Source organism: Podarcis erhardii (genome assembly GCF_964252035.2).
Source record: "Podarcis erhardii genome assembly, chromosome: 8".
In the NCBI taxonomy this organism is placed as follows: domain Eukaryota; kingdom Metazoa; phylum Chordata; class Lepidosauria; order Squamata; family Lacertidae; genus Podarcis; species Podarcis erhardii.
The window spans coordinates 66254510-66278977 of NC_138499.1; the positions used below are offsets into that span (position 1 = coordinate 66254510).

At 40.6% G+C, this 24468-nt stretch overlaps 1 protein-coding gene across 2 annotated transcripts in view; it reads right to left on the reverse strand.

Moving 5' to 3' along the window:
• CDYL (chromodomain Y like) overlaps positions 1–24468 on the reverse strand; it is a 99286-nt gene that overhangs the window by 62731 nt on the left and 12087 nt on the right. For both annotated transcript variants that reach the window (XM_081873081.1, XM_081873080.1), the window contains exon 2: positions 1086–1743. In XM_081873081.1, coding sequence (XP_081729207.1) covers positions 1086–1743 — 658 coding nt within the window. The remainder of the gene's footprint in view (positions 1–1085; positions 1744–24468) is intronic.

Here is a 24468-nt window from a genome sequence, read left to right on the forward strand (position 1 = left end):
CTTCCCTCACCCTGCTCAGTTCTGGGGGTTATCCCAACCCCCCAAGTTGATTGGGGGGGCCATGGGACACACAGGATGTCAGGGACTGGCAGGGCTCTGACAAGTGTGTAGCGGAGGCAGAATACCAGGGGATTGACCCAGAAGAGAGGACCAGTGATTTATGGGGTTTGGAGCCAGCCATGAGGCAACAGCCAGGGCAGGGGGAGGAAGAATGGCCAGAGGCGTCAGAGATGAAGATGGTTGCACAGGACATGGTGGAGAAAAAAGCTATTCAGGCAAGGGATGGGCCAGTCTCCTAAATCCAGATGGGATGGGACTTGGAAGAGAGAAGCGAAGCAATGGCTTCCATGTAGGAGAAGTCTCATGAGGGTACGTAAGCTGGTAGGGTGTGTGGTCCCGTTGCCACCGCAACTGCACCACAAGGTACAGATCTGGGGATATCCTCATAGAAGCTAGAAGGATGTGTATGGGCATACCCAGAGCACCAAGGGAGTTGCTGTAAAGGCGTGCTTTTGTCAAATAATTAACTATCAGATGTATGCCTTCCTTGGGTAGGGGTACCCAGGACACTGGGGGTTGAGAGGAGGGCAAAGCCCCGTTTGAATTAGTGAACTCGTTGCACTGATTTCCACTAGCAAAACTATTTAATTGAATCCAACTCTTAAGTGTTTTTGGCAGTTTTCATCAATGAAAACAGTAACTGAGACAATATGTGCATTCATTCACATGCCACAGTAAGTTGTGAATTAATGGCTTACTGTAAACGTGTCTTCAAACAATCACAATCTGAAGCCAAGGTTTGTTCTTGGCATGCCAATTATGGTTTGAATGGACAAACCACAACTCCTAGTTCAAATGTAATGCTAAACCAAGGATCATGGTTTGTGGCTAGCAGGGAGGAGCTAAGCAGGAACCACCTGCCTGCTCACAGTAAACCATTAAGCCATGGATTACTGTGACATGTCAATGCACCTGTTGTGTGTAGCACAGCTGTTACGCCAAAACAAAAACACACTACTGCAAGCAATGAGCCGAACAAGTTTTTGCTAAGGTACAAGGTTGCCAAAATATGCATGCACACTTACCTTTACCATTTATTGTTAATGCAGATGCAATGGTAGCTGTTACTGGCACAGGTAATTGTGGCACTAATGGGTGTATTCTTGGTCTGCTCCCCATCCTAGCCCGTTCTTCTCCAGGTCCTAATAAAGCTCCAACGGGTTTCTCTGCTGCCACTTCCGGTGCTACAGAATCCTCCTGATCTTGTTCAATGCGGTCCAGCTTATCCGGGCTTTCACTTTGAAAGCCATCCACTGCTGTCCGACTCTTGATAGGACTTTTGGGCACAAGAATTTTGATACCTGACTTTGCAAGGTCCATGTTTTTTCTACTGGAAAGAGGAGTGTTGTTTTTCCGAAACTTCTGCGCTGCAAACAACTGATTGTTTTTTGATTCATGGTCCTTTCCAATAACTAAGGACTTTGGGGTCTTTGAAAAAGAACTATTAGTAGATCTAGAAATTTGCTTTCTTGCATTATTTGGAGATGTCCTATTTGTCCTTGTTAATGTGCTTTCTTTTTGCTTTTCGTTCTGATGTCTGTTGAATTCATGTATATATTCCTCACAATTCACAAGGTGCTGTTCAGGCTCCCACGTGTCATCTTCACTCTCGTAGCCTTTCCACCGCACTAAATATTCCGTTTTCCCCTTCTTGTTTTTCCTTTTATCAACAATTTTCTCTACCTGTTGGAAGAAAGATTACAGATGGCGATGAAGACTTGCTTGTGAAAGCTTAAAAATGTACATGTGAAATACACGATGAACTACTTGCAGTAATATACTCAATAAAACAGCTGTTACTTTGCATATGCAGTAGAATCGTGCCCTTTAAATGCTGACAATTAACTATACCTCTGCTTGTTACTCTATGAGATCAAAGAACCTGAAACTTAAATATCTTCCAATTATTTTGTATGTACTGAAAGTGAACAACTTGTTGTCATGGTGATGAGTAAAAGAAAAATTGTACCATGGCCACATGTTTAATCTGTTATCATGTGCACTGCTATGCTCCGTGAGCTTCAGTCACACAATGAAAACTACTATACCCATTGAACACTGCTCTGTCACACAAAGTAACCATGATTCATGACATTTAATGAGGTAGCTCATGGTTTTTGATGGAAAGAACAACTAGCAGAAGACAAGAGCTTTTATCCTTGGCAACAACATGCTTTGGAAAATCCTTGGACAAGTCACATCCCCATTATCTAATCTGTCAAAAAAGAAGGGAAAATGAGATTACAATGAGAAATTCAAGGCTTCATATGGGTTCTTTACATTCTTTCATCATTCCTCTCCCCCTACACACACTGACTCTTTCTCCTGTAAGATAAAGGAGGTAAAATGTATTAAAGCTATAGGGATGTATAGCGTGGAATTGTGCTAGGAGAAAGCTAACACACCCCTCTTCCTTTACAAACTACAATCCCTTCCACTGCCTCAAAAACTGCTTCCGGGGATTGCAGTAGATCGAAAGGATTTCCAAAAGTTAGCTGCTTCATCTTATTGAGCAGAAACACTTTTTATTAGTGCAAAGCCTCCACTGACTACAACCCCATAGCATTTAACTCTTAAGTATTGTGTCAACGTATTACAGGAAACAAAATACTTCTCATTTTTAACTTGAAAACCCTATGGCTAAAGACATGATGACTTATATCATACAAACCATTTTAAATTGAAGTTAGTAGCAAAAAATACAAGTTTATACTGACTTATTATTCAAATGCCAAATATGTTCTCTCTCCCTCACACACAGTGGCTTCCTTTGCATGTTACAATAAATTACATTTGTCTTAAACCACACTGAGCATTCTTTGAATATAATTTATGATGGCCTGGTTCAGACGTCATGCTATATAACAATACTTTCAAAGTGTGGCAGGGGTTATTGTTTTTGTTTGTTACCATGTTATGTATTTTTGTGTTTTTATATTGCAAACTGCCCTGTAGTCCTCAGATAAAGGTTGGTATACAAGTCTGATGAATAAATAACATAACAATGCTAAGCCACAGTTTGTATTAAACAATGGTTTTAGATGATTTTAAATTATTGTACCCCTCCCTCCTTACGCTGGTCTATGACCATAATAAAGTGTTGATTGACCGATGGATGGTTTAATCATAGAAATGTCTCCCTGCCCTGCAGGTTGTATGCAGATGAATGTTTGTGAATCAGAAGGTGCATATGGATGGCAGAAAGAAGGGGTGCTTCTATTCACCACTAGTATATGGTGGCTCTCAACCACTTTCCCCTGGGGTTATGGAGCTGCCACAGGTTCCCCACCCTGTAGTCCTTCATCTTCAGGACCATGCCCTGAATCAATTCCCACTGAAATGGAGCTCTTACGAGAGATGTTCCCAATGGATTACCACAAAGAACAAGTACTATTAGCCTATCCATAAAGAAACAAGCGTGTGTGTTTTCCAAAGCATCTTCAACAAAACAGATTTCTCACATCGTTCAAGACCAAAGTCCTATTTCTATAGTCACTCTGCATTGCAAAACAACACAGCAACAAAATCATTTCCACCAGAAAAAAAAACATGTTGAGAGAGTGTCATCTAATCTAAGTTTCATTTTGGGCAATGGCTAGATCTGCGCATATGCCTCTGGGGAGAATTTAGATATTGTATGAAAAAGGATGTGCACACATATTTTCACAATATGTATTTGTGTGTATCTTAATAAAACCAGAATGCATTGTCAAGAGAGAGAGAGAGAGAGATCTAACATAATGGATACTATAATAGAATACTGAAAGAAAAAGACAGAGGGGACATTAGTTTACTCAGCATATGCTTTGGATTCCAAAAAGTAAAAATTACAATGCAGCAGTTAATTCTAAATGATTCGAAACAGCAAACGCAAACGCATATCTCTCAATTTTCCAAAGATGGAAGCGAAAGGAGTAAAGGATTGTATCCACTACGTTCTACTCATAGTAGACCCATTGAAATTAATAAACCTAATTAAGGTATGTTCATAATTCCAATGGGTCTACTGTATGACTCATGTTGGATACAACACTAAGAACATTTCAATGACTTAGGAAACAAGACCTCTTGTTTGGGCACGAGCCAAAGTAGATCAGAATGCACTACTAGATCAGAAGATGATCTTCAATGGTTTCTGACTCCCAACAGAAACAGCAAAAGTACCGTATTTTTTGCACCATAACACTCACTATGGGGAAACTATGGGGAAATGTCTGTGCGTGTTATGGAGGAAATGCCTACGGGTGGCATGCCTACGGATTTTCCTCCTCTAAAAACTATGTGCGTGTTATGGTCGGGTGCGTGTTATAGAGCGAAAAATACGGTACTTTTCTTCTTCAAAATTGGGCTATAAAATCTCTAATCTGTTGCAATCCAGATGTCAATTTGTACTTGTATAAGCAAGTCATCCCTTTGTATGACTCATGAGACACGGCAACCAGCCAACAGGTCGTTTTTCTTACATAGACACCCACCATATATCTCCTATACAAAATAATCAAACATAAAAGAAACAAATCTTATCCAAACAGGAAGAAAGTTCTCCCAGGTTTTTTTTTTTTAAATTACAGCAGAAATTTCTAAGAACATCTCAATCTCAAGTTGTAGAACAGAAGATCTTAACCCCAAGAACAAAAAAAAAGTGTATATATTTTACACTCTGTTTATAAAGAATAGCCTCACAACCCACACATTTCCAAGGGAATCCATTTTGGTCGGAGAGAATGAAATAAACACATTGGTACAGCCTATCAGGAAATTCAGCATCTGAGCATCGTGAAAGATAGGTTAACGTGCAGAGAATATCCAAAGTGTGGGATTTACAAGATGCGAGAAGAGTGAAGGAAATACATAAGAATAAGAATAAGAATAAGAATACACAAATTGAAGCAGTTGAGATCTCTTAGGAAATAGGATACTGATCTATATGTGCAGTGTAGTGAACATACTTTTTTGCACAAATAAAGGTAGTGTTGCATCTGTATGTTGCGCAATTAACAAGAGCAATGGAAGAGCAAAGCAAAAATAGAAAATATACTACACCTACTTAAGATATATCTAAATGCTAATTTGTTAAGAAGCCATTCCTACAGTTGCATTACATGAAACCATAGTCTTTTCTACTGGGAAGCCCCATTTCACTATTACTACTGCTGAAATTCTACATGGTTGCATCTAAAGTATTAACTTCAGGTTTGAAGAACCTGAAAAAATATACTAGCTTGCCAATAGGCAAGTACAGTGGTACCTTGGTTTACGAACTTAATCTGTTCCGGAAGTTCATTCTTAAACCAAAACTGTTCTTAAACCGAGGCATGCTTTCCCTAATGAGGCCTCCTGCCGCTGGTGCCCTTCCACCATTCGGATTCCATTCTTAGGCCGAGGTAAAGTTCTCAAACCAAGACACTATTTCCAGTTTTGCGGAGTTTGTAAACCAAATCTTTCTTAAACCGGACTGCTCTTAAACCGAGGTACCACTGTACCTGTGATTCAGTGAAGGCCATGAAGGAGGGAAAGCCCTTTCTCGTCACCGGCACACCAAATTTCAAAGCTAGTCACACAGGCAGGTAGCCAAGACTCACCTCTTCTCCACCAGCCTGCTCACTCACCTGTATGGAATTTCTCGTCCTAATGGCTACCAGACAAGTTATTAACTGTAAAGCTGAGCTTACAAAAAAAAGAAGAAGAAGGTTTTGCCTGCTTTGTGACACTTTTCGGCATTCAAAAGGTTTCCTTACAGTATTGGCTCATAGGTAAAATGTGTAAGGCCATCAAAATCTAATGTGCACGCAAAATATATTGAACAACCAATCCGGTAAAGTCAAGCAAATAAATAAATAAATAAACAGGGGAAAGTGTGTGTGTGTGTGTGTGTAAAATTTATCTCTTTTTCAGATGTGGTAGTATAAAATTGTAATTCCTGTGCTTCAAAATGTACTTCATACAAGCCTCTATTATTATACTTAGTTTTTCATTTTAAGTGGTTAGCCATTTCTGAAGCAGTCTCATTTCTACACATTTATTTATACTAAAAGCCTCACTGCAACACAAGAGCCTTTTTATGTGAGAACTGGTTGTGGAAATGCTTTGAACTAATTTTTTAACCTAAAAACAAACGAGAAAAGCGTCTTCCATCCAGGTTGAGGTATTCATCGGATTTCCAGTTAAAGTTTCAAACAAGAAACTGAATATCTAAACTCCAGTATTGTATTTTAAGGTTACACTTATCAACATTTTTTATTTTTGAAATTTTGTTGCTAAGTATGAAGGGAACTTGACAAGAGAAGTCACAGATAAAAGTTTTACTTTACCATACAGTGTATAATTTTGAAAAAGTACTCAAGGGACTCCAAGCTCCAGTTTCAAATGAGTCCCTGCCATCAAGGACTTCTCTATATTTAGCTCCTGTACATGAACACAATGTCTTAAGACTTAGTTCTTATGCATATAGCGTATTTTTCGCTCTATAACACGCACCAGACCATAACACGCACATAGTTTTTAGAGGAGGAAAACAAGGAAAAAAAATATTGTAAACGAAATAGTGGATATATGATTTCTGTGGTTCATGTTGTGGCCACAGACATGTGATCTGACAGTGAGTTTGGAGTAGCTCAGTGCAAAAATCCTGAGGATCCATGTGGATCCATGCTTTGTAACCATGGAGGAGGAAGGGGAACCATGGATCCTCTGCTCACGACTGCAGCAGATTCGCCCCCCCCCGCCACCCGCAGGCATTCACTCCGTAACACACACAGACATTTCCCCTTACTTTCTAGGAGGAAAAAAGTGAGTGTTATGGTGCAAAAAATACGGTACATCTGGGAAACTGCATTAATTCTTGAAACCAGTTCAACCCCTTACAACTGCTCCCAATCCAATCAGCAAAATTCAGTATATGCATACACATAATTTGAAATCTAGGTTGAATAAAAGCTACAAACCAATTTCTCTACACTTGCTCTCAGTTCAGTAGCGGTCATTTATATATTTATTACATTTAAATCACATCTTTCTAAAAACATTTGTATTCAAAGCAGATACATTATAATAGAATTTAACAACAGCTAAAGCACAATAAAAAAGTATATTAGAGCTACAATTTGAAATTACAAAGCAGATAATGCAGCAATCTGCTGAAAGCAACTATGAGGTCATATTAAATCCTTTAGGAAAGGCATTAAAGGTAAAGTGACCCCTGACCATTAGGTCCAGTTGTGACCGACTCTGGGGTTGCGGCGCTCATCTTGCTTTACTGGCTGAGGGAGCCGGCGTACAGCTTGTGGCCAGCATGTGGCCAGCATGACTAAGCCGCTTCTGGCGAACCAGAGCAGCGCGCAGAAACGCCGTTTACCTTCCCACCGGAGCGGTACCTATTTATCTACTTGCACTCTGACGTGCTTTCAAACTGCTAGGTGGGCACTTTCCCAATTACTGTATCAATGCATTTAAAAAAGGGTCAAACTGCAAATGCACAAAGGTGACCTCGCTTTTGTGCAAGGTAAGGGGAAATTCTCTGCTCCCCTGGCTTACTCCAAGGAAAGGAAGGGGAAATTGCTGGTTTGGCCTTGCACTGCTGAGCTACAGTCAGTGGAGACCACAGCCATACAGCAACCAAGAATGCCCCAGCCTTATTTGCAACCTTGCAGCTGGAGAGAGCAGCTGTGGTTGCTATGCAACTACGGAGCTAATCAGGGATCAACCCCAAGGTTGGGACTTAGGATCAGCTTTTAGAAATGACGGTACAAAATGAAAGCCAATATGCTTCATATAAAACAATAGGAAAACATTCATGCAGTCTAGTAATACCACCATAATATTCTATGCACCCCAGTGTACTTTTTAAGATCAGGGCTCTTATAAAGTTTGGACATATAATTGTAGAACAAGTAACACCATTTTGTAAGCCAATTTGTAAAATCTAACAAACTAAGGGAACGTTAGAAATCATTTTGAGATCGAAAAGGAAGTAATTTTGGCTGCAACATAAAAGGCATCCTCACTTCTGGCTCCAGGATGTGTGTGGTCGTCGTCGTCTCTCCCCCCTTCCCCCCGCCCCATAGGTTCCCTTGAATTGTGAGGGCTATCATCTCTCTTTTAGCTACTGGGTTACTACTCTCTTAGCACTCCCTCTGGGTTACAGTAGGTCAACCTAACCCATCTCCCAGTGGAAGGGGATGTTGCATATTAGCATAGGCATCAAAGCGTAATTCTGGTCATGCTTTTCAGCTTGGCACCCTTTCCAATCTTCTTCCCCCTGGCACTCCCTAGCTTCTTTGATATTTTCAGCCTAGCTAAAAACCTAAGGGAATGTACAGACTCACACTGCCACTCCTTTCACTCACTATTGGACAATTCAAGTACCCAACAACTTGGGTTGCCTATTTTCAGTTCCCACCATTGCCTTTGTCTGCATGGGAACAGAATCAGTCCACAGCTTGTTTTTGAAGAGGAAGCAAAACCCGCAACAGTAGCTTGTTAAAAAGTGACTTCTCTACCCTTGGTATGGGGTCCATGTGTCAAACTCCCAGGTTTCTCGCTAGTCCCCAAGGAAGAATTCCCCATTCTTCCTCCTATATGAAACAGGTAAATATTTGTGTTTCTAATATATGTGTTCCAAAGGTCTGCACTTTTATTTGCCATGGTTTCTCTCTCCTAACTCTACCAGCTCCTTGCGTTGCGCATACCAGTGTGAACATGTTGGCTGAATGCGTATGTATATGTTTGTGAACTATCAAGGACATGCATTAACAGGACATTTCTGGGCAGAGAAGATTCCCTGCCAACCCACTTACTTCACCAGGTACCTGACCATGTCAAATGTCAATGTGGACTCTGGGAAGCCAACTTGCAGCCCGTGGTCTTCCTTATGTGTGGCCTTTCACTGTGTGAATGCTATCAAAGATAATTTTTTCATAAACCCCCTGTGATAGCGCAGCACTGGGGGAATTGTAGGCAACAAGCATGAGCACAACGTACACATAAAATCAAAGCCTTTAACTAACATGTACCGGTAAATGCGCCCTTGCAGACAGTTACGTATGTATAAGGCACATCTCTTTAAATGGATTATTAAGATTCAGAACCATGAGCTTAATTTTAGCTCTAGAGTAGTGTTTCCCAAACTTGGGTCTCCAGCTGTTGTTCAACTACAACTCCCATCATCCCTGACCACTGGTCCTGCTAGCTAGGGATGATGGGAGTTGTTGTCCAACAACAGCTGGAGACCCAAGTTTGGGAAACACTACTCTAGAGGATTGTAGCCAGCGCTTGTGCATTGAGTTCCATTTGCAAAACTGGACTTTCCCCTCTTCTCTCCCTCAAAATCTGCTCTGGAAGGAGAGGATAGGAAAGGAAAGGTCAAATGGACAAGCAGAAGTGTACTGTGCTAGAGGAACAGCAGTGCTGGACACAGCCCTTAGTCTAAAGAATAATTTAACAAATGAGTAATTTCTCATGAATTGTCCTCTGTTTCAGAGCGAGAATTGCATAGCAACATTTGCACATCTGGTAACAAAGGAATGGGGTGAGCAAGAGTTATAAAACAATTTGAACCCTAAATTGCTTACACTTCTGTTTTTGAGCCTGAATTTCTACGCCTCTTTTGAAATAATGTTAAAATAATTTGAAAATCAATTAACTGTTCTGTGACCCAAGTATATTTGTGACAAAACATTACTTAGGGAGCATTTTAGCATCTCAAATACTAAGCATGAGCTCTGCACTGTTACATGTACTAATGTGGTGAATATTTTTTGTTGCGTTATGAATCAAAGTATTAACACTATTTGAAAGTTTTGAAAAGTCATTGGGAGGTGTATCAAGAAAGATATGATAATTCATATTACACTACTTTATGTGCAGATAACTTTCCTTGGGTTAGGTTACTGTCATTTGGATTTACTCAGGCACTGCTACTCATACAACTTATTTTATTTAAATATTTAGAAAAGCTTTCAAGGTAGAATACAAGAATTATGCGTCTTAGACCAGCCTTCCCCAATCTGGTGCCCTCCAAATGTTTTAGACTACAATTCTCATCAGCCCGTTAGCATGCTCAATTGTCAGGTATTATGGGATGATAGTCCTAAAATCTGGAGTGCACCCAGTTAAGAAAGGACTGCTATTAGTCAAGTATTTCTCAAACTTTTAATACCTTAGATCACCAAACCAAACTTTCTGATGGCTCCCCACATTTCTACTTTTATATAATAAAATTATGTTTATGTTTTCTCAGGCCATAGAATGCTGGTAGATGAAATGGAAAAGTCAGTAACAGTAGCCTTTCCCTGAAACTAAGGGAGCCAGCAGAAAACCTTATTTTTTATCTCAGTATTTCCCTCCTGCATCTCCATTAATTACAGATTTAAATAAAAAGATGAACACGGCAGATCATGTTTATCATTAAAAGCTAATTTCAAGCTAAAATTAGAATGATTGTAAGGATTATTTAGGCAAGTAATTTGGCCTCATAGGGACGCAGGTGGCGCTGTAGGTTAAACCACAGAGCCTAGGACTTGCTGATCAGAAGGTCAGCGGTTCGAATCCCCACGACGGGGTGAGCTCCTGTTGCTCAGTCCCAGCTCCTGCCAACCTAGCAGTTCGAAAGCACGTCAAAGTGCAAGTAGATAAATAGGTACCACTCTGGCGGGAAGGTAAACTGTGTTTCCGTGCACTGCTCTGGTTCGCCAGAAGCGGCTTAGTCATGCTGGCCACATGACCTGGAAGCTGTACGCCGGCTCCCTCGGCTAATAAAGCGAGATGAGCGCCGCAACCCCAGAGTCGGTCACGACTGGACCTAATGGTCAGGGGTCCCTTTACCTTTACCTAATTTAGCCTCAGTTTCTTTATCAGCACTGTTATCTTAATCGTCATTCATGATTAACCCCACCCCTTCCCATCAATAATGTTCCAAATTCATGTACAGAAAAACCCAAAAGAGGCCAAAGGCCAGCTGAGGGACCACTGGAAGTGGCTTGAAGTTGCATTCCACCAGCAGAGAGGAGCTGTGCTTGTGGGCCAGCACTTACACTCCCAGTACAAACCACCCAGTATGTGAGTGGAAAACTCCCTCAGAGAACATATACCACTGGGGTTGTCGCACTGGTCTGAAACAAAGCATTCTGAGGGGGTTTCTGAGGTAGCCATAGTCCTTAAGTCCCCGACATGCCCACAGTGCAGGCTCAAAACTACACCAGTTCTAGAACCTGCATAGTTAATTTCCTTCCCAATTGCGGTGGTGGGGAGGGGGTGGTGTTGATGGAAAATGGAAAAGACAAGTTTGAGAAACCCACTCTGGACCTTTTCCTCTGGCTGGAAGAAGCCAGCAGCAATTTGGATGCACCAGAGCAGCCTCCACAGTCTTCCTTCAAGCAAAATAGGACTGCAGACTTAGTTATAAAAATGTCTGTCACATAGGGAAGAGGAAAAAGAAAGCACATCGATTCCAATGGTATGGAGCTGTATTCTTCATTGCCCTGAACAATTTTATTTTATTTTAGATACTCACACTTCAACTTTGCGATCTCAAACATAACAGCACTCGTACCAAATGCGTTTGACACAAAATCACCACTGCTTCATTATGGCTAAGTAAGAAACAGGGATACCCTTAATATTTAAAGAACTGCAGAGAGTTCTTTCATGAATTACTAAAGAAACCATAACAACCCATGGGGAAACTCATAAATTTGAGTTTATGAAGAGAAAATGCCAGAAATTCTATTGGATTCTTTCATTCCATTGTATGTTCCTTTTCCTGGGACAAAGTACATTTTACTAGGCCCTAGGGGCACACCTGATAACCCATGAATTCCTATTTTGCTAACATGGAGGGGGCTGCTACAGTAGAAGAAGCAATGTCCCAATGAAATGGAATTTTAAAAGCACTGTCCATCACTGCAGGCCACAGTCTCCAAGTTATATCACCTCCTAAAAACACATTCTTGTCTGAATTGTAATTTGGCAATATCTTGCACATGAAGTGAAGCTGCCATGGCTATATTAATAAGCACTACTCAATTAGCATAAAGTGTTAAATACTGCCTCTCTCACTGATGATGCAACAGAGTGGCAGATGAATAATTTATTAAACGTAATCGTCAAAATAAATCAAACATTTGCCAAAATAATAGACAATAGATACAGGTGATATGGACAGTTCTCAGCTAAGATGCAAAATTTTAAAACCTTTTATAAGGCTGTGTTGCCCAAGGACCAGTTCTGCCACCATTGATGATGTGTGGGGTCCTCACAGATACTCAGCTTGGAAAAGTCTCTATATTGTTTGGATGTCGCTTCATAAAGGTATCTATCAACCTGCAGAGTTTCCATCAATACCACCAGTGAGCCAGTATGGTGTAGTGGTTAAGAGTGGTAGTCTCGTAATCTGGTGAACCGGGTTCGCGACTCCGCTCCTCCACATGCAGCTGCTGGGTGACCTTGGGCCAGTCACACTTCTCTGAAGTCTCTCAGCCTCACTCACCTCACAGAGTGTTTGTTGTGGGCGAGGAAGGGAAAGGAGAATGTTAGCCGCTTTGAGACTCCTTAGGGTAGTGATAAAGCGGGATATCAAATCCAAACTCTTCAAATCCAAACTCTTCTTCACTAGCAGTCTAAATTGAGAAGGTAAAACCCTTTGGGCAAGGTTGCTGTTGTGGCACTTCTAAAGTACCAAATCCCTCTCCCATTTTACGGTGATGAAGTCTCACAATAACACCTGTAAAGGACCCTAAGCAGTGAAAGGCACTTTTTCAGGAAACACTGCAATTTCCACGTAGGAACAATGCAGTAAGCGTTATGTCACTCATCAAGGTTTGTACTCTACACCCAAAAGGTGCACCCAACTCCCATTTGAACCCCACACATTTACACGTAACACCCACAAATGTGGGGTGAACCAAACCCTACTATCACCTTCATGCCCTTTGACTTCCTTTTTACATCTGAAATGCCTTCCCTTTGAAACTGAACTTCTACATATAGAAGAAAAAACTAACTACACTATTCCATTCTACGTGCAGTCAGCTCCCCCCTCCCATTATAGCCTTTTGTATGGATGTTTGAAGAGACCTTAATGCTGAGACCACTCCCATCAGTAGAGAAGATGGAAGCCCTAGCCACGGTGAATATTTCAGAGAAAGCACTCATGCCCCCTCCCACCCGGAAAAGCTAATGTGTTCTCCCTTCAGATTCAGTTTCTTATTTGCTTGCCTAACTTTCCAAGACTCAGGGATGCGGGTGGTGCTGTGGGTTAAACCACAGAGCCTAGGGCTTGCCGATCAGAAGGTCGGCGGTTCGAATCCGCGACAGGGTGAGCTCCCATTGCTCGGTCCCAGCTCCTGCCAACCTAGCATTTCGAAAGCATGTCAAAGTGCAAGTAGATAAATAGGTACTGCTCCGGCGGGAAGGTAAACAGTGTTTCCGTGCACTGCTCTGGTTTTGGCAGAAGTGACTTAGTCATGCTAGCCACATGACCCAGAAAAACTGTCTGCGGACAATTGCCAGCTCCCTCGGCCAGTAAAGTGAGATGAGCGCTGCAACTCCAGAGTCGTTCGCAACTGAACTTAACAGTCAGGGGTCCTTTACCTTTTTTAACTTTCCGAGAAGCTACCCATGCCAGCTCAAGAAAGTTTACTTACATCTTATTAGGCCTCCTTTGCTGCCCATTTGCTCTAGCTCAATCTCCCTCGGCATCTGTCTTATCTATCTATGGCTTCGATCCAAAGGTGGATAAATCTTGTTAAGACTCCAGCCCCCATCAGTGTCAGACAGCATGGCCAATAAATAAGGATGGTGGGAGCTGGAGTCCACCAACATCTGGGGGCAGGCTTGCTACCCCTGCTTCAATAATTGCAAATTTAATTAAAATGCTGTGTGTAGATTTCCTGTGATTTTTGGAAGATGCCATGGCCTCTGGACTAGTGCAATAACAAAAATATGATGGTGTATTTCTTATGGCTTGGTTTCTTTTGAGTGACAATAATAGATCTGTAACACAGAGAGCGTGGCCCTCTCTGTACTGGCTGCATAAAAAAATCAGGAAAAAGAGGTTAGATAAAACTGCTATAAGTTGTTTTGGTGGTTCAGAGATTTAATCTGAAATCATGATAGATTTAAGCTTGTTGGGTGTTTCTGGTATCTTCTCTCTTACATTATGGATGTCAGCTTATATTATGGATAGATGTTCAGTATTGATTTATTAATACTATTGCTACAAGTGGCTAAAACAATAAACTTATGAACTATGTCATTCTCTGGGGAGAAAAAATTGTGTAGTTGACTCATTGTTTCCTACACCTCAGCTCATTGTCCCTATTCTGGCACATTGATTCCTATATGGGAAACTGCAAATTCAAGTCTCTCTTGGGTGTACATATAGATAAAGGGTTATGTTAACAATTGTCTCTGGAGAGTAGAGGTAAAGGCAATTTCTCCCAGAAACTCCTCCCAGTTTTATAGTTGTCAGTTAGCTTAACTAAATGTTATACTAGTAGCATAGTGGTACCTCGGGTTAAGAACTTAATTCATTCTGGAGGTCCATTCTTAACCTGAAACTGTTCTTAACCTGAGGTACCACTTGAGCTAATGGGGCCTCCTGCTGCCAGTGTGCCGCAGCACAATTTCTGTTCTCATCCTGAAGCAAAGTTCTTAACCTGAGGTACTATTTCTGGGTTAGTGGAGCCTGTAACCTGAAGCGTCTGTAACCTGGTGTTACCACTGTATACAAGACCCTTCATTCATATATGGCCTTGTGAGCCTACAGGCTGAATGGCTAGCATTTTTTTTAATGGGCCGTTAAATTGATGTTCTGAAAGTTTACACCCTGCAGATCAGTGGCGTAGCGTGGGGGGTGCAGGGGGGGCCGGCCGCACCGGGCGCAACTTCTGGGGTTAGGGCAAATCCACGGGTTAGGGGGCGCAAATCCACGGGTTAGGGGGCGCAAATCACTTGCCTTGCCCCGGGTGCTGACAACCCACGCTACGCCACTGCTGCAGATAACAGGTTAGCATTTCACTAAAATGATTAGAATCTGTTCCATTGATACAATTAACACTTGCAATTCAACAAACGGAAGCTTCACAAAAGATTTTTTTATAGCTTAGCTGAATTCTTCATTTTAAAGTCTAATTTATTTGCAACTAATAAAGAGCTTTCTTCAAGATAAAGAGTTGGCCTTAACATTCTACTCATTACCCTCTGCGAACTCAACATGAGAGCTTATTGAAATGTAATAGCACATACAGGCCACTGAAAATGCACATGGGTGCTGTGCAGCGTGGGCTAACAAACCACGCTGGTTCATATGGATGCAATATCCGCACACTAGCACAGCAGCCTCACATATCATAAACAGGTGGGAAATGCTGTATGCGTACAGGCTGGCAAATGAGCTTTCAAATGTTATGCCAGCTGTGTGGAGTGCCTACATGCGTAAATGCTTTCCTATAGCTTCCACAAGGCAGGTGTCATGTCAACATGAGCTCCAAAACCTTTCAAATGCAAACAAATTACCTCATGTACTCCATATCTCCTAACAAGCTATTTATGAGCATCCTGTTTCCCACCCCAACTTCTTTGTCCAACTGGTTGATGGAGCATGAGAACACTGAGGTTATTGTGAGATCAGAGGCTCTGAGTGCTTGCTTCTGCTGGTTGTGTGAGCTGCTATGCTATGTAATAGTTTTCAATAAGGGTGTTGGATTCATCTACCCCATTCCACTAGCAAGAAGGCAGTGCAAGGCTTCACACTGGCGTGATAGGACTTTCCCACACCCCCTCCTCCCACAGCGCTTCCCCCAAAACCACTCTGTAGGGTCAGAAGAACCCCCATAACACTTGCACAGGCAGAACAACCTCCTAGCGCTATGCTGAGTTCCAGCTGTGATTTGGAAATCAGTTCCAACAGATAAATACATTTCCTTGCAGCTGTAAAGATGGCGGTCAACAAGAAGTAAGGTTTATCTCCACATTTATTTATGACTAAAGGTAAGAAAACTCGAACCACTGACAATTAAGTTAGTTTCATATTAAAATGAGAAGAACACAGCCTTTACCACCAGAAAAGCTTGGCCATCAATAGAAAAAGGAAGCATTTGGGGGGGGTAGTTCTGTTTCAGCAGGGTTTGTTCTTCTATATGATTATTTTATCCTTAACAAAAAATTTCCACCAGTCTTCCCAAAAGAGATGTTAAGCTAAGCAGCCTATAATTTCCAAGATCCGCCCCCCCCGATCCCTTTTTTTTAAAAAAAGTGTTACATTGGTCACTTTTACATTGGAGACTGATCTGAGGAACAAGTTGCATCTTTTGTTAGAAGATCAGCAATTTCCCATTTGAGTTCTTTGACAACTCTTGGGTGGATGCCATCTGGACTTGGCAATTTGTCAGGTTTTTACTTTTGTCTTCGCCTATTAGGCCTCAAACTTCATTTCTCGTCACCACTGTCTGTATCAGTTCCTCAAATTCCCCTCCTGCAAAAATTAGTTCAGCACAAAATATTCCATGTTTTGCTTTATGTTTGTTGGTTTTGGCTATTCAGCAAAGATTTCTGATTCTTGACATTTCGTCTTGAAACCATAGTTTCCTGGTTTTCCATAGACACTTTACTATGCATATAGTTGGGATTCCACTTCAGTGGGTTAAATCCAGATTAAGATGGTTGAACGGAAGTCTCATTGAAACCAATGGTACAAGTTAGTAATGAATAAGTGAAGTTCCACTGAAGTCAATGGGAACCAAGTTCAACTCACAACCTGTCCATCCCATTGTCTTCATTGCTGTTCAGCTCCATTTTCAGTTTTCCTATCCTATTATTTCCCCAGTCTCAACCCACTGTTGAGATTTGTTCTAAAATTGCCATTTATGAACATCTGGAACTCAGATAGCAAGGCATTAAGTACTTGAAAGCTCTTCTTACCTATGTAACCATCCTGAGTTGTTCATTTATTATTTTTCTTCTGTTTATCATGCAACAGAGATGATGAAGATTCACTGTCAAGTTTAGATGTAGATTTTCATTTCTCCAAATCAGCTTTACAAAGGTAAAGTTAGTGACTTCAGTTGATGCTATCCTGGTTTTAATATTATAAAATATTGTAGAAATGTGCAAAGTTGTTAAGAGTTGCCTTCAACTGAACCCAAAATGTGGCTGTGGCTTTTTAGAAGACACACGAAGACACACGAAGACACACACACACACACACACACACACACACACACAGTTTCCTTGTTGATTTTTACTTGTCCTAGCTGTCTGTGGATGCCTTATTTCAGTATAGCTTTCCCTCATTCTAGTTAGCAAACTAAAGTCACCTGCATAGCTGACTGCTGGCAGTTTTTATCTACATTCCAGTGATTACCTTTTACTTTCATTGTGATCCTTCACTGCAAGAATACAGGTGGCAAGATATTATTGACACCAATAACAATCTCAACTGGTATAATCAAATGCGTTATGCACTATTTTAAATGCTTTCTTGCCGTAAATCATGATCCATGATTTTTTTAAAATCATGTATTAACAACACCTGCCTATTACTCTTTAGAAGATATATAACTGGTTGCCTTCAGACAATAATTCCAGTCTCCAGTTAATATGAATGGGATATATTTCTTGCTGAGATCTCGGCAGGCTGTTTTTCAATTTAGGTAAGTAGAGATAAGCTTATATGCAATTTGTATACAACCAATTTAGTTTGTTTTTAAATGTTGAGTATATATGATTCATGCAATGCATCGTCTTTGTTTATACAGCCCCTGAAGGAGGACTTTAAACAGTAATTGGCCAAAATTGGGCTGCTTTGAAAATAAAATCCATATCTTTTCAGCATCTTGAGACACATTCTGTTTTGTTTTGGGTTTCACTTTGGATGTTTTTCTGGTTTTTACATTTCTTGAGAAAAACTAACTGATCATGGTTTGCTGCTCAAACTAAAGAGGAGCACACTGGAAGCATTCCAGTGTTGTGTATTAGCATGTGGAAAGCCATGGTTTAAGGCTTACCATGCCTTCAGAATGCAGACTACTTTTTCTATCTATTACATATTTTGGAAAGTAGGCTGTCTGTTTTCTGTGAAACTGAACGCCTTTTCAGATATTATTTCCAAACTCGGCACAAGGATTCCCAAAGGTTGGCCTGGTGATTTTCACTGATGTTTGGGCGCTGGGTGCCGCTTTGAATCAATATGGCAGCCCCAAAAGTTGCTTTGGCATGATTTTGCTTGGTTTTTTGGTATCCTTTTGGCCACCTCTTGAGCTATTGTTGTGAAACTCACTATGAGGGTTCCTAAGGTGGGGGTAGCAGAAATCTTTGCCATCTGCCAGGCGCCATTTTGGAAAAAATAAATGGTACAAATGCCTGACACCAAACACACATTGGGATAGGAGTCGGGAAAGTCCAATGCAACTCCATGCGTCCTCTGAAAAGCCACTTCTGAAAGACCCTCTGAAGTGTCATTAAATGTGCTATGCAGAGTCTTTCAATCCTAGATATAGAGCTGAACTGTCAGGGAGGCTACATCAACTATGGGGAAAGATCAATTATCCAAGATCACTAAAGCACAACTCTTGCTTAAATTCTATTAACCTGAAAGTATTATCAAAACCAGCTGCAGAGCTTTGGAACTCACTACCAGCTTTTTTCTTACAGGTCACAATCATACAGATCTTCTAAGGAATGGTTAAAAAGTTACTGGTCTTCTGCTTGCCTATCCTTGACAGGTGCTCTGATATATTACTTGACTACCATCTTACCACACATTGATGGGTCTGTGGACATAGTTACAAATTGCTTTTTCGTTCCTGGGCAGAATGGTGTTTGCTTTTTTTTTGCTACTGCTGGTTTTATTGGTGTCTGATAATAACAATCAAATTCATGTTGCATTTTAATATTTTATGATGGAAGCTGTCCTGACAGAGCTTGGCCTTAAAGCTGGCCTATAATTCTCTTAAATAAATCTATTTTAATTTTATTCAGTTTTACTTTTTTTTAAAGTATTCCTTCTGAATGTGTGGACTGACACACTGCATATGGGGAACTAGATAGCCAAGAATATAAGCAATTGTCTCAAAACGCAGAAATATTAACAAGGTGCCTTGATAATATTTCAGCCTATGTGCTACATTGAATGAGTGCTGAAATTAAGTAGAATGGAATTGCTGTATTATCTACACATGTAGTTTTACACAGAAGGACAGAGATAAACAACAATAAGACTATCATAAAACATTAAACGTCTTTATAACTAAAGTTACAGATAGGTAGCCGTGTTGGTCTGCCATAGTCAAAACAAAATAAAAAAAATCCTTCCAGTAGCACCTTAAAGACCAACTAAGTTAGTTCTTGGTATGAGCTTTCGTGTGCATGCACACTTCTTCAGATACACTGAAACAGAAGTCACCAGACCCTTCTATATAGTGAGAAGGTGGGCCTTCTCACTATATAGAAGGGTCTGGTGACTTCTGTTTCAGTGTATCTGAAGAAGTGTGCATGCACACGAAAGCTCATACCAAGAACTAACTTAGTTGGTCTTTAAGGTGCTACTGGAAGGATTTTTTTTATTTTGTTTATAACTAAAGTGCACATACATACACAATTACTCTTCAATTCTCAATCTACATAAAGAGGTCAAAAACAGCTATTTAAACACAGCAGCTCATCTTCTATTGGAAGAATTGTTATTCTGATCAAAATATTTACCTTTGAAGTAAGTTACATTCTCAAGTTAATTGCTAAGAAGGACATTCTTCCTAGCTGATTTCTAACTCATGCAACTGTTACAAGAAACATGTAAATAATACACTTCCACTATTAAGTGTTTGCTTTGTGGCCATGAGGAGATCAGCAGATTTCATTTTTGCCTAGCTACAGTCTGGCCCCAAAATGGCAACTAGGCATTCCATTTTGGCGACTGTATTCCCTGGTTTAAGGAGTCATTTGGCACCTAGCTTATATATCTGAATTTCTAACACTGCTCAGACCTACCTGCATGTCTAGCATCCAACATACCTCACACTAAAGGAAAGAAATAATGACTGCCAGTTTTAAATACACAAAAATGTAATGCAATGTAATAATTAGGATGACACCCTTCTCTCTCCCAGCAAGCCACACGTACATATCCCTTCTGCACTTGAATCAGGAGGAGGGCAGCAGCGTCACCAAGCCCTGAGCAGAGCAGGGAGAGGAGTGACTAAAGATCATGCCCTGCCCTACTGTTATGCAATGTTTGCAAAGCTCAAACCTACACAATTAGCATGAGAAAGAAAAACATATCCCCTCTCCTATCCAAATGCAAGCCTGAATGTTTTTTAAATGGAATTTTGAAACTGGGGAAGAACATGTACTTCCAACATCTTTTATAGCGAAAAGAAACGAACAGTTTTAAACCTTAAATGGGATAGCATGGTGCTCTATAATCCACCATAGCTCTTCTACTGTTTCCCTCCCATTCAGGCTGTAGCCAATCTTACAAATATTGGGAACACAATTTTTTCACAGACCAGCACAAATTGTTCATCAGGCCTTGTGCTAAAACACGCATCCAGAAAGAGAGGTGTTAAATGACTACAGTACTTTTAGAGTTCTGATAAGCCCACTATTAAACAAACAAACAACCCACCTATTCTCGCCTCCCATTTTAAGTATGCTCCATTTTTAAGCGAAGCATAGAAATATCATTAAAATACTGACGACACAAGGTTTCCCCATGCAGGTACAGACAGGGATCACAGAGCATAACACATCCCTCTTTGTCGCCGCCATCCCTATTCCATAGCTAGTCAACTTATCTGTCACCTGATATCACAATGAAAGCAGGTGAGCCATTTTCCTTTCCCATGCAGTTTGAAGTCAAACCACATGGGTAAAGGGCACAATGACCTGCAAGCACCAGCAATCAGCTGATTGACAGTGGCTGGAAATCCTGCTTCCAGCAGTAGGTGGTAACTATACCAGTCTGACATTATATATGACATCAGGTATGGGGCAGGTAGGTGCGACTTGGCCGAAACCGCATGGCAGGCCAAATTGGCAGGCCTAATCAGACCCATGGGCTGGAAGTTCCTCAACGCTGCTGTAAATGGAAGGTTCACATCTTGTGTGTGCAAACATTAAGTCAATACATCAAGTTCATATATCAACTCAACTTCAAGGGTCTGAGTCACCTTTAACAAGATTGGCAAAGGAAGAAAAGCTAGTAAAATATTTAAGCTGGGTTTACTTTAAACTAGGTGAAGCAAAATGCTACCATACACTAACTTATGAATGCTCTCCCCAGTGAGGCTTGCCTGATGCCTTCATTACATATCTCTAGGCAAAAACATTCCTCTTCTCCCAGGGCTTTGGCTAATTAAACAATCTATGGCCTCTTAAACTGTGGGAGGGGGTACTGTATTTGTTTCCTACCATGTTAGGTGTTTTGCGGTTTTATATTGTAAACCGTTCTGCAATCCTTGGATGAAGGGCAGTACAGAAATTTAATGAAGACGGAATTGTATTTATCACATTTTTAGGTACATCGGTTCAAAACTGAGAGACACCAAAGTATTCTTTCAAGAACACTGCACAGCTTCAATGGTCTCGTGTACTGTAGCTCAACCCTACACACATCTGCTCAGAAACAAGTCGCTCTGCAGTCAATAAGGCTTACATTCAAGTAAGTGAACACACAGGACTGCAACCTGAAGTCGCAACTCAGCAGGTATGTTTTGAGTACTAAACTGCCCAGACAAATGTTCAGCATTCACTACCATTGCCACATCTTCTCATGTTTTCATTACCGTAAATTTATTTTCTGTATATCACATAGGTACCAGGTGCCTTACAGGCTCTTAGTGTGGGTAGGACTTAGGCATGGTCAGGGAAGAACTGTATAAATAATATGGGGGAGGACTCCAGGGTGAAAATGGCAAGAACTCCTTTCCTGGCCACAGACTTGGCTGTGAGTGTATACATTCAGTTAGTTTATAATGGGATAAAACTGCAGCAACCGGACTCCCATGTTAAGTTGTTTGGCCGTATATCTGTCTATGAAGAAGGGGCTTGTAAGCAAGGCAGACATAGACATGACATAGTATGACATTAGCTATACTGGTAATACAGAAAAGCAAATTTCTATAAACCTGAAATTTGCCCTGTCTCAGCTACAAGTACAACACACCTCTCATAGGCACAGGTTTGTCAAAAGCTACCATGAAAACACTTTGGCTACCCACTCTGCTAATACTCAGCATTGCTTTGCTTGTCCTGTATAGTGAATACTGAGCTACAGCTAAGCTTAGAAGCTCAGCTAGAGGTAAAATAAGAGACTCGCTCTTGATTTATAAAGGGCAAAATAAAATAAAAAATCCCCTCACTTCCATTTTTGCACTATTTAATCAGTTTTCTTGAAAAAAAAATAAGAGTATTTGGTCCAAATTTTCAGGATTGCAGCCAGTGTTAATTCTACACAATTAGACTCATCGAAAATAAGGACATGACTAACTTAGGTCCATTCATTTCAATGGATATACTACTCTCAGCAGAACTTAGCCGGATACAACCTTCAGCTTCCATCACATACATTTGGTAAATGTGCAACTGAGATCATTTTATGCCACATTGCAATTACATCTTCTCATTTGCATGGCCTATTTCAAGGATGAAAAAATATTTCAAATGCCAAGGCACTAACATCAATGCTTAAGAGGCCAAGATCAAAAATCTTCAGTCACCTGCACTGCAAATAGCAGAACAAACAATCCAGGATTCCTGTCCTGCCCCCCGCCCAGCATTGTAGATTTTTTAAAAAAAACAATTGTGGCTTCATTTCTACAAACACATTTATTTTCTTAAAGCCTATATCTAAGCAGATTTACACAGAGGTAAGTTCTACTGAGTTTAACAGCACTTTCCCCCTAGTAAGTGTACTTAGAATTGCTGCTTTTATATATTTGCAAGACAGTTTCTAAAATAGCAAGGCAGTTTCATATGTCTAACTTTAACCTTTGTGACACAAGGCAACACCCATGTAATAGAAAATCTTGCACAGCATGGCTTAAGTGCTTGATGTGAGTTAGTGAGCTCTAAAGTTCATTTGTTCCACACATTAATTATAGAAAATACATTTGCTTACCATGTTATTTTATGAAATGATATACTAAGATTTTAAAACTAGAGACGTTTTTGGACATCAAGACAGCACACTGCAATATCAAACAGTGACCCTAGCTCATATACCATAATCAAACATTTCTGTAATTGAGAACAGGCCCCCACTTCAACTCAGTTTGTACAGATGAAACAATTCTACTGATGAGCAGGAAGAACGGGATCCAACTTTCACTGCTAACAACAATTTGGTACTGGAAGGTGAACACTGAAAAAAAATATTTGTGAACTGATCATATACATGAGGGCTGCTCAAAAAAGTCTGTCTCCACAAAGCAATTTCTCAAAGGAATTATGCATTGAAGCTAAAATTCAATGATTTCTGAAAAAGAAGCCTGTTTTATTACCATGGCCAACATTTTATTCATCCAAAATATTTCTTAAACCTTCTCAAAAAAAGGTAAGTGAATAAAACTGTACTTTCTGAGCCCAATATTAGCTAGGGAACCTAGTATTTCTAACCTAATCTTACAAAATGTGGAAGTACAGTGTTCACTTTACTTACATAAATCTGGCCTTATTTATAAACAAACATCCTACTAAAGAGAGGAGAGACAACACAGAAAATACTGGATAACAAGCATGGAAAAAGAATAATGTGCCTGAGATTAAATATTGCCCCCCTCCCAGACATGAATTTGGTCCCAGTGGATGCCTTAAAAGCATAATAATTTGAAAATGTACAAATCCAAAACTTTATGTTGTGTGCTTGAGTAGTCAGCTTTCAGATATGAAGCAGCGTTTAAGTTGATGCAAATGTACTGCCGCTTCACCACATTGTGAAGCAGTTGTGTTCATCACATGAAACCACGTCTGCTGTTGTGGATGTATAAAAAGTATGAAAGAAAGGCTTGCATTTCCAAACATAAAGGGCACATGCCAGAGAGGTAAAATTCTGTATAATTCCCCAGCACTTTTTCACTGCTTGTTTTCCTAGGAATTTCAGAGTGTTCTCTTAACCAAACACAACAGTACATGCCGCACACACAACTGCTGTATAAAATATTACCTCGCTCACGCTTAGGTACTACCTTTCATCTGAGATCCTTTGCATAACTAGGCTCATGGGTTCAAGCCCCACATTGGGCAAAAGGTTCCTGCACTGCAGGGGGTCGGACTAGATGACCCCCGTGGTCTCTTCCAACTCTACAATTCTGTGGTTGCTTTTAGGATCTATGAAATTACATGAGGAGCGTACCAACCATGCAGGCGAGCAAGCGTAAGTTATTTTTTATTTTAATAAAGAGGGCGAAATGGAAT